The 11,512-nt window shown below is 41.8% G+C and overlaps 1 protein-coding gene across 1 annotated transcript; it reads left to right on the plus strand.

Annotated features, from left to right (window-relative positions):
- Positions 1-820: 820 nt before the first annotated feature.
- LOC139640467 (RIPOR family member 3-like) lies at positions 821-3,942 on the plus strand (the record flags this gene model as incomplete). The annotated part of the gene is made up of 4 exons (XM_071514663.1): positions 821-1,023; positions 1,651-1,734; positions 1,875-1,965; positions 2,104-3,942. Coding segments are annotated over 4 exons (479 nt in total), but the record flags the coding sequence as incomplete, so codon positions are not given.
- Positions 3,943-11,512: the final 7,570 nt, after the last annotated feature.

Raw genomic sequence — 11,512 nt, forward strand, 5'->3', positions numbered from 1 at the left:
TTCCTCCCTCCTATCTTCCTTCCTTCCTTACTCCATCCCTCCCTTCCTCTCCTTCCTCATGCTCAGTGTTTTGATAGCTGCTATTTGTAAAACTATGACACTGTTGTCGGTTTGCACAGCGCTGTCTCTGGTCTCCATTAGATCTGGGTCAAATAAAATCTGAAAATAAATCTTGGCATTTGCTGTGAGCAGCAGCTGGGTGGAGTTTGCAACATAAGAAAATACAAGGAGTGCCAGAAAGTGTAGATAAAATTTAATGTGATGTTAAACATATCTGATGCTATCTGAACTGTCACAATGCTGTAAATCCAAGTAAGAAAACTGTAAACTGTAAACATCTGTCAATCTGTTGATGGTCAACAGCAGGAATCCTTTCTAGGCCACATACGTGTTTATAGAATTGTGTATTAGCATGGAGAGGACATTATAACTTTAAGCTTCAATATTCTTATTTATTTTATTGCTATATATTGCTCTCCCATTCTTTGCTGCTGACCCACTCGCTTTCTTATTTGATGTTATTTGATCTTCTTATTTTGTTAAAACAAATGCTAGGAATGATATTTGACCCAGATCTGTCTGACATTAATGTTTGAGTTTGAGATATTTAACACAAGTCTGCTCTTTATACATGTTTCTGTGTCTAATTTATTAGCCTTTTTAATTCATATGTTCTTTAACTGATGTACTTCCTTTATTTCTTTTATTTAACTATTATATATGCTTAAAATCCCCTTTTTACTTGTGTGTGAGCTCAGATATCAGACACATGCTAAACAAATTAGGTTTTTGCATTATTATTGGCATCGGTGTGTTTCAGTGTACATCGTATCGGCCCTGAGGAGCCCCAAAAGGAGGCGGGCTTTAAAGAAGCTGAGGGGGCGGGGCATCGTGGAGCTCCTCCCCCTGCGCTGCACCCTGCAGACTCTGGCCGCTCTGCAGATCGACTCCAACCACAAAGTCTGCAAGGCTGCAGCCAACTGCCTCAGCAGAGCTGCAGGCTGCAAGGCCCTCAGGAGCAAGGTACTGCGTGATGTCATACATGATGTCATACCCAGAGTGCATCAGCATGAAAGGAAGGTGTATGTACACTACCAATCAAAAGTCTGGACCCACCTGATTGAATGTTCTATGTTTCTCATTATCTTAAAGCCATTTTGATCTAAAGGCTTCTGCTTAAATGCTTGAAATGTGTTTCTTAGACAAATATAAACAGTGAAGTTGATCCTATGTATGAATTTCTGTCCACAGCCTTTGCTTTTTCCATCAAGGCAAAGGGCGTCTACTTTAAAGAATCTAAAATATAAGATAGTTTTGATTTGTTTGACACTTTTTTGGTCGCTGCGTAATTCCATTTGTGTTATTTCATAGTTTTGATGTCTTTACTGTTATTCTAAAATGTGGAAAATAGTAAAAAATAAACAAAAATGTGTGTCCAAACTTTTGACTGGTAGTGTAGGTGTAGGTGGTATGTTCATATTCCATTGTATGTATTCATTGTATATATTTAACTATCATTTCTTATTGCCCATATATATTTTATTTCTACCTGTAAATAACAGCTCCTCTCTCAGGGTTTCACCTTCTGTAAATAAATGCGATGATGCAACTATAACAATAGTACAAGTAATATCTTTTCCCCCTCTCCAGGCTATAGTGTATTATACAGAGAGTCTGAAACAGACTGATGTACAAATCCAACAAGCTGCCTGTCTGGCTCTGAAGTGCCTTAGGGTGAGCAACACAACAAACACACACACAGATAATTTTGCTTTGCCTTGGCTGATACATTATCAACTGCCTGTTATTATTGGCTGACTAACATCTGTGTGTGTGTGTGTGTGTGTGTGTGTGTGTGTGTGTGTGTGTGTCAGGCAACAGAGAGCGTGGACCAGATCGCAGAGTTGTGGCGGTCAGCAGACGAGGATCTTCGCAGTGCTGCCAGAGAGACTGTGCTCTCCTTTGGTACAAATTCATTCATTCATTCATTCATTCATTCATTCATTCATTCATTTGTTTGTTCATTCATTCACACTTTATTTTATTCCCTCATTCACTCACTCACGCCCCTTTCCCCCCCTCTCCCTTCCTCTCTGTCTCCAGGTAAGAAGGGTTACCTGGCCTTCCAGAGGATGGACCAGCTGTACACCGAGATGCAGGAGGAGGCCTACCAGAACCAAGACACTGAGATTACCATTCTATAGGAAGGCCGGTCCGGACCCGAAATGTGGGCCGTGGGTCTGTTTCTGGTGGGACCCAACATAAAGAGTCTCAGTGATCCTGACTCCCAGGGTGAGAGGCTCAGTTCAGACAAAGTTTGGCTCCGGGGCTGAAGAAGTTTAAGGACCTGCGCTGTGGAGGATGCTGGGAAGAGGCATCGCACTTTCCAGACCACAGTGATTTTGAGTTAATTGTTTCTAGAGAGTCTGGAACATCCGGTCCCTCTGTCCAACCCCGAACCTGTCTGGGTGACATCAGCACTTAAAGCTGCACAAGGCAACTTTGCACGTTGGCGGCTCCAAATGGCATTTGTTTGAAAATTTGTAACTTCAGTACCCAGAAATCCTGTGCAGTGAGGTCAGTAAATGTCACACCGTTCGCTCATGTTTACCAACTGTGATGCTTTATACCAAAGGAAACCAAAGAGACAAGAGAGGAGAAGAAGTTCATTTGGGCAAATAGGACGAATCTACGGCATCTCAGTTAGAGAGGAAGGGACGCTGTTCTCTGTTGCAGCCCCACTGGGTGATTTAGGCTGATAAGTTGTAGTGTATCTTTACATAAAAAAATCTTTCCTAGTGCTACTTTTCGAGTGGTGGGTTTTAGTTTCAATGAAGGAAGCCAACGAATCTAAACAACCATTTTTAGGAAACTGAAGAATAAAATGTCAGAGGCGTCTGATTAAGAGAAATAACCAACTGAAATTCAACATGTCAAGCGCTCCCTCAACCCTGACCATGGCCTTGACAGCACCTCCCCTGCCTGTAAGACCTTTAGAGACTTTAGAAAGTGGAACAAGCGCTCCCTCTGCTGGGGATTTGCTGGAGCTGCAGCTGCAGAGCCACAGTGGAAACGAATCCACCAGCCAAGCAGCTCAATCCTGGTAAAAATCTAAAAAAAAATCTACCTGTGGCTGGTTAGTGTCCCTTCCTGCCATTTTCAATCTCCAACTGAACGCAACGCTTAGCAGGAGGAACACAAAATGGCTGCTGAAAGTGGGAGCTGTGACATCCAGTGAAGCCAAAGGATTATTCCACAAACAACTTTGGCGGGCGGCCAAACAGCATTTGGAGGTTTTACTCTTCTCTGGTAAATCTGTACTTGAAGGGTAAAATAATGAAATTTGCCTGTGAAATTTCCTGCTTTGCGGACGCTATGTGGGTGCAGCCATGGGATGCTGAAGGCTGATGAAAGTGTGTGCAACCCCTGTGGATTTTTATGTTGTTTTCGGGAACTCGGCGTACATATAGGTACAGTTTCTCAAACCTGGGTTAAGCCTGGATTTAGTTTGGTGGGAATCTGCATGTAAAGGAGTTGTGAATTGTGAATGAAAGCAGCTCATGAGGCTGGGGGACTTGGGGCAAATTTCTTGAGGCATTGCAGGAGGGCAATTCGGCCGAAATTTATGACCAAGACTAGTATTTCCAGATAAATTATTTTTCCTACAGCCCTCCCTCCTTTCCGCAGCGATTTCCTCCCAGTTTCCCATCCTTGCTCAAGGCAATATTGTCAATTTCAGTTACCTCAACCATGTTATCATCACCCGGACAGGGACACTGAACTGCAGTTTGGGAAGGACCTGACCTGAGGACGTCTCCGCTCACCACAGAATGGATTTGGCTGTGGTGAAACTGACCTGTGACCCCTCTGACTGGGCTATTTAGAGTCTGTTTGGGAGGTCAACAAAAAAGGCATGGGAAGAAAACATTAGTCAGCTTTTTTTTTTTTTCCAGTTGGAGTCAGACAGTTGTAGAATCAAATTTGTGTTTTCCTCTGCCTCTGTGTAAGGTGCTGTACCCATGCTGGCACTATACAGTCTGTTTTTGCATTAGGTGTATCGAACACTTTGGTTCAGTACGGGTGAAGTGTGCTGGTTTTGGTACTAGTGGACTTTCTAAAGGTTTCTAGTCCCATATTCTTCTTCTTCACCAATCTGCTTGGTGTTCCAGTGGAGAACCAGAGGGTGCTGTAGTTTGCAGGAAAACTACAAACTACAAAAAAAAAAACTACAACCAAAGACGGTCCTGTGCACGTACAGCATGGCACTTCCGTAATAGAATAACTTTATAATGCTTTAAAATATAACCAATCTGATTGTTTCACTCCCCACAATGTTCTCTACAATAAAGCAGGTGGTCAAAATCCTAAATATCTACAAAAGCTGTCGTGTCGGAGCCTGGAATCAGAGAATAATCAAAGTGATGTTTGACCAGGCTACAAAAATCCTACAGAAGATGCTACCGAAAAATAGCATGGGAAGAAAGTGTTTGTTATTTTGCAGACAGTCACATGCAGAGTGAGATCAGCTCTTAAAAGGAAATCTGAACTAAGCAACAGGATCCACATAAGAAGCAGACCGGGGTCTTAACTATATTTGCATAGACTTTTGTTGTGGTTTGTTTTAGCCATAGACTGTAAAAAATAAAAGATTAGATATGATCAAAAAAGTTTTAGCTTGCTGAAGTAAAAGTCAATTGAGACTAATAACTTTATTTCTATGCACTTTTCAAAACAAAGTTACAAAGTGCTTCACAAAGAATAAGACAATGAAATGCAATTAAAGGACATAAAAGACAGTGAAATACATTAAAATATATATTTAAAAAAAACATCTGAAGAACTTTTTTTTTTTTACATTTGTTTAGTAGTTTTGTCACTACTATAGCAAAAGTGGGAAGCCACTATATTGTTCACCTAGTAATGATTTTTAAAGCCACAAGGAAGGAAGAAAGACAAAGGAAAGGTGGTAATGAAGGAAGGGAGGGTGGAGGGATGGAAGGAAGGAAGGAAGGAAGGAAGGAAAGTATCCAAAAGGGCATTTAAACATACCATAGAATTTTAAGAAAGGGGGATGGAAGGAAAGAAGGAAGGAAGGAAGGAAGGAAGAGAAGTTTCTAAAAGACACATTTATGTGACACCAAGAAAATGTCAATCATGCACAGGCAGGAAGTGTGTGTGTGTGTGTGTGTGTGTGTGTGCGCGCCTCTTACGGCCCACAGCAAGAAACTCACATGACTAGAACCTAGAGATTTACACAAGATCTGATTTTTAACTCATTGTGACAAAGATTTATGGAACAAATAGGACACATGGAGAACACGGAAAGACCAGCAGATGTGAGTAGTGGAGAAAATCAGACTCAGTTTTAGAAGCTTAGAAGCAGAGGTGTGACCAAGTCCAACTTTGCTCAAGTCCCAAGTCAGTCTCAAGTCCTGAGGCACAAGTCTCAAATCAAGTCCCAAGTCTAAATGTAGATTACCAAGTCAGGTCTCAAGCTATTAAAATTGTCCACAAGGATTTTGAACCAGCGACCAATTCCTCTCCCTGCTGAAGCCAATATTGTCCATCTTTTTTTTTTTTTTTTGTAACTGTCTGTGTGTCCCGTCTCTTCCAACAGACTGCCGAGGGTTTGGTCCTCAATCAACGTGCGCATGTGCTTTGTAATATGTCATGTATAAATCAATAATGTTTATAGACAGAACTATTTATAAAATGAGCTTATTCTGCAGTACATTTTGCCAGTATGAGTATGAAATGTATCCGATATTCAGAGTGTGTTAGTGTACATATCAGTGTTGTGTATTGCCTTTTACATACTTGTAATAAAACATTACCCTTGTGTGGATGAATGTTTAAGAGTGACGTGTTGTGATTCATTCACTGCCATGTGGATCAATGACACATGAACTAATGGATTTTAATAGCAAGATATTTTTCTCTGATCACAAAATCCTACACAACAACCAGCTCAAATAGTTACAAACAAACCACAGCTGTGATAAAGGATGGAAGGATAAAAGACATTTAAACATCCCATAGAATTGTATTAGTTATAAGAGGAAAGATGTAAAGAAAAAAGGGGCGTGAAGAAAGACGAGAAGGTATGAACACACATGCAGATCGTGTAAATGTGCATCACTGACTGTTCACATGTTAACAGCTCCAGTTGGGTCAATTATATATTAAGGCGGAAGCTGGCAGCTGAAGTTTTCCTTGACTTAGTCTGTGAACGATGTCGGAGGTGAAAGGTCACTTGTTTTTGGGATTATTCAAACACAGCGAGGGTTTAAGTCAGTGGTTCTCAACGTGGGGTCCGGGGACCACCAGGGGTCCTTGAGGGGGTTCCAGGGGGTCCCCAGCAAATTGATAAATTGTTGAACTCCACCAAGTTAACACAATTAGAGAATGTAGAAGAATGATTGTTTTGATCATAGTTTCACTGTTATCTCTCTTCCTACATTAAAGATAGTCATGGAATTCTGTACAAAGTCGTATCTAACAATAAAAAATATTCTCAGATTTGCATTTGAGAGACAAAATCTCATCAAATAGCGGTCCGTGGCTCTAATGTGGACTAAATTAGGGGTCCTTGATATGAAAATGGTTGAGAATCACTGGTTTAAGTGACTACATGACATGCAGCATAATACTGCTGAAATGGTCATTAGCCTACATGTTTAAATGTGTCAGGTAATCACTTTATTAGTTTAATATGCAGTACCGCAAACAGCCAGCAAGCGGGGCTAGATTACTATACTATAATTAAACTGATTTTTCAAGGTTCTCTGCTGCTGCTGCTACTGCTATCACACAGTATGTGGGTAACATGACAATAACATCTATAAAATATAAAATAACAAATCATATATTTAATATCTGTTTGGCTTAGAGCAGTGACTCTCAACCTTTTTCATATAAAGGACCCCTGATTTAGTCCGTGGCTCACATTTGATTTCTCTGGAACCCAAATCTGAGAATATTTTTGTTGTTAGATATGATTTTGTACAGAATTCCATGACTATCTGTATTGTAGGTAGAGAGATAACCAAGAAACTATGATCAAAACAGTCATTCTTCTGCATTCTCTAATTGTGTTAACTTTGTGTAAATGAAATAATGATAAAGATTCACAATTCATCAATTTGCTGGGGACCCCCTGCAACCCCCTCAAGGACCCCTGGTGGTCCCCGGACCGCACGTTGAGAACCCCCGGCTTAGAGAATACAAATATTTGTTACATTTTCTTTCCTCGTAGTTCCTTCTTCCCATTCCCCTGGGTTTAAAGAACACTGTGATAAAAAAAAAAAAAAAAAAAAAGTATTATAGAGTGAAGATGATTTGGATCAGTGGAAAGCTGAAGGGCCGGGGGAGAGTTTGGAGGGAGAAATCACTGCTTCCCTCTCTGCTTGGATTGCCTTACAGCTCCCAGACAGAGCACATCTCCAGCAGGACAGACTGAGGCATCTGAAGCAATCTGAATCCTAAGTGGGGCAAGAGGCAAACGACCCGTCTGAAGGGCGTTTCTACACATTCATGTCGCCAAAAAGGGGTCACAAGTTGCTTTTTCATAATAAGCAGCGCTATGAACAGACATCTACACATTTAACACTAGGGAAACCCATCCCGTTGGGTCAGAAAATGTATGAGAATAAGCTACTAAATGTATAAATGTGACAAGGGTAGACTTGGTATATAAATGTGATTTGGTAAAAAGGAAGCTACTGAAGCACATGTTCATCTTAGAGTTTCCGGTTAAGGAAAGAAGGTGAAAATGCAGGACTAAATTCTTATATATTTGTACTAACTAAATGAATGATTTTCCTTTCTGTTTTAGAATAACATCAAGGAGGAACTGAACGCTAAGATTTAGGCTCTGCAGGGAAACAGGGGGGGGGGGTGGTTTTGCTCCGCTTCCACATTGATTACACACTCCATCTGAAAACCATTTCAGTCTACTATCAATACTCTTTACCACTCTGTTTCCCCCCTACATCATTTCAGTTTTCACCTGTTTTATCCCTGCACTCTATCGCTATTTATGTCATTTTTCTCTCGTTTTTTCTGTGCTCCAAAACATCAGAGCTAATGACTGCTGCTCTTTCCGCCTATATTTGTTTCAGATAAACATTTTTTCCCACTTTTCAATGAATTTGTGTGACTCTTCATCATCCACAAAAAAAACTGCTGTGAAACAAACGGTTGAAACTGGGACAGGAGGGAGAATGAGAACCATCAGCCACTGCGGGGGAAACATTCAGCAGCCAAATGCATTTTGAAATAACTATCTCAACAAAATGTACAAAAAAGCCAAGGGGTTGAATACATTTATATTACAATACATTAGAAATACTGCAACATTACGCTCAATCGTGTCCATCCGAGACTTGGAAAAGCATATCCATGTTTTTATTTCCCCTCGTCTTGAATATTGCGATGCTTTGTTCTCATGTCTCAATCAAATCACTAGAACTCATTTACAAACAGTTCAAAATGCAGCTGCAATTTGATTGATTTTAAAAATTTTTTAAACACAAAGAATTAAAATCTCGCTCCAAGACACATTGATTTTTACCACCACTAAGCTCTTTCTCTGATTCTACTATTTAATTTTTTATTGTTTCTTTCTATTGTGTTCCTTTTGTTTTATATGTATATTTATTTGTTGTTACTCATATGTAATACAGCCTGAACTTTTGTTTTTTTTAATACTCTTTTGCTCTTTTATACTCTGCCTTGTGAAGCACTTAGTAACCGTTGGTTTTGAAAAGTGCTATATTTGGACAATGTACTGTTATTTGTAGCATAGTCAAATGCAAAATGTCCTCATAGTGCTCTTATGAGTGTTGGGGAGACATTTTGTTATCAGGTACCATTTCTCTAACACTGTAGGAGAATTTAGAGAAACAAAAAGCAAGGATGTAATCTGGACGCCATACAACAAAACCAAGAAATACATACGAAAATTGAAATGTGTCCAAAAAAAAAATCACTAAAAAGAATCATATTCCTGATGAAATACTGAATTTGACACAGGTTTCAATACGTTGAGAGGAAGAAACTTTATTTAAATTAAAACCAAAGCAATCATATAGCAGAACGAGTTCAGCACTGCGACAGGAGGCTACACACACACACACACACACACACCCACCCACGCTCTCACACACACCAACACCAACAGGTATACAGTAGAAACGTCTTAGCCTGTGTCTGACAGCTAAACATAACACTTAAGGCAGTGATACACAAGGAAACTTTACTTACTGCAGCATTGCTGTTTCGATTACAAATTAACTTCTTACTGTCTGGGAAAATTTAACAGAATTTGACCCAGCGCTTCATTCTGCTTCCTGTTGCTGGGAATGTTTCCAATCTGCATTGCCAACAAAAAAATTGCCTCATCCATCACAGCTTCGGAAACAGTGATGCACAGGTCAACTCTTGGGGCAACACTGACAGTCAACATTGCCCAAACCATTGCCTCAGCACTGTTGCACTGATTACAAAGGAACTGTGTGTTGCCAGGGAAGATTTAAGAATACTTGTTTTCCCGTTGCTGTGAACACTGGCCATCTACATTACCTTGTGTATCACCACGTTTTACACTGTTCAGCATGTCGCCACACAAAATACCGAGTCACACCTATCGCACGTACACAAACCTTCTCTCACATCCTACACACAGACACACATTCAGATTTTTCTACCCTTTGGAAACTTTCAGCATTTCATTTTAATTAATTAAAATACATGTGAATGAACGTATGAAAAGAATTTCTAAAGGCAACCCATGCACAAGAAAAAAAAAAAAAAAAAAGATCTGATCGTGAGTCCAACGGTTGGGGACATTCACTCCAAAACAAGAGGAAGAGGAGACGAGGAAAGGAGGGGGGGGGGGAAGGAACGAGACGGGCGGCTGCAAAGCACAGTGGGAAATATCGGGACTCGTCATCAATGACAAGGATAGGAGAGAGAGTTTCTCAGCATTGTAACGCCGTCTGAGGCGTGTGTTGGCGATGCGGCAAGGGGGAATTATTCACAGCATAGTTATTGATTGTCCAGTGTCAGTGTGCTCTCCTTCTTATGGGTAATATTCTATCTGCAGAGCCACTGTGCAGATAAGAGTTTGGTCAGGTTGGACTGCGGGTTGCTGCCATTTCTCTAGAGCTAAGAAAAAAAAAAAAAAAAGGTGTTTGCAGCAAACATGTAACACTGTCCTCCTCCACAACATCGCCACAACAAGATGCCCAATACTCTTAAAACCAGCTGGAGGAGAAAGCAAAGTTTCTTAACAACTGTCATGGAGTGGGACTGAGGAGCCAACATGGCTGCCAGTGGAAACCTGTAACGTCCAAACTCTTTCTATGACTCTGCGTGGGTCGCTGGGCAGAGGGGGGGGGGGGGGTGCTTTCATTCTAAAAATGTAACCCAACCGTTTTGGGTGGGGTGACCTGGGGAAGTCTCTCTTCTAGAGGGGGCGGGTTGGAGGCAGAGTCTCTCCATGTAGAAGTTTGAGTCAAATGCTGTAGAAGTAAACAGGACCAGAATACTGAAACACGGTAGCTGCTTTAGGAAACAGGCTGACTTCACATGTGATGTAGGTTTTTGTGTAGCTTTCACTCTTCTAGTCTTCTAAAAGTTGGAATGAACGTTCTGAAAGTCAAATTCTTCTCGCACGAATGCTAAGTTTACGCATCTCCTTTTCCAGCGTTTCGAGGCAGGGTTTCCCCCAAATTCCACCATTTTCTCCTCTCCGGTCTTCATCTCTCCCTCTCACTTCAGTCTTTTGCTGGCTCCTTTCAACAGCAAAGGGGGTGGAGTGGTAGGGAGGGGGGGGAGGATGTCCACTATCACACCAGTCTCCCCCTCTACTGCTATGGTGGTGGAGGTGAGGGCGTCTTCTCCAAATCCTCCTGTTCCTCCAATCAAACGATCCTCCCCAACCCTGCTCCTCCTAACTCCTCAGTTTTAGCTCTCCCAAAAACATCCTGCTTCACTCTCTCCCCCATGCTTCCCTTCCAGTAGTCTGCCTTCACTCTGTCTTTATTCTAGCTTCCCGCGACAGCCGAGGTCTTGCGTGGCGTCGGGGGGAAAGTGTGCCAGAGGACGCCGTTTACCCAGCAGCTGTAACAGATGAGGGACAGTTCACCCAAACACACCCCTTACCCCTTTCTCTGTTACATAAACTACCCATAATGTCTCCTCCAACACCGCTTCCCCCTTCACCTCCTACAGTTCAGCTCCGTCTTTACAGCATGGCAAAACACTCCTACCTCCCTCCTCCGGTCCAGCCCCCCCCTCTTACAGCATGGCGGTATTCCCCTCCAGTAGTCCTTCAACACCGCCTCCTCACCCCTCTCTCCTCCGCCCCCGCCACCCAAGTCTAGCCCATCCCCTCTTACAGCATGGCAGTTCCCTCCTACAACAATTCCCCAACGATGCCTCCACCCTTACTCCAATCCAGTCGCACCCTCCCTCCCTTCCTTCCCTGCCCACCGATCTCCCTCTCCCT

The sequence above is a fragment of the Centroberyx affinis genome, unplaced genomic scaffold (genome assembly GCF_046629955.1).
Source record: "Centroberyx affinis isolate AG114_WGS23_722 - 3 ecotype Tasmania unplaced genomic scaffold, CSIRO-AGI_Caff_v1 ptg009480l_1, whole genome shotgun sequence".
In the NCBI taxonomy this organism is placed as follows: domain Eukaryota; kingdom Metazoa; phylum Chordata; class Actinopteri; order Beryciformes; family Berycidae; genus Centroberyx; species Centroberyx affinis.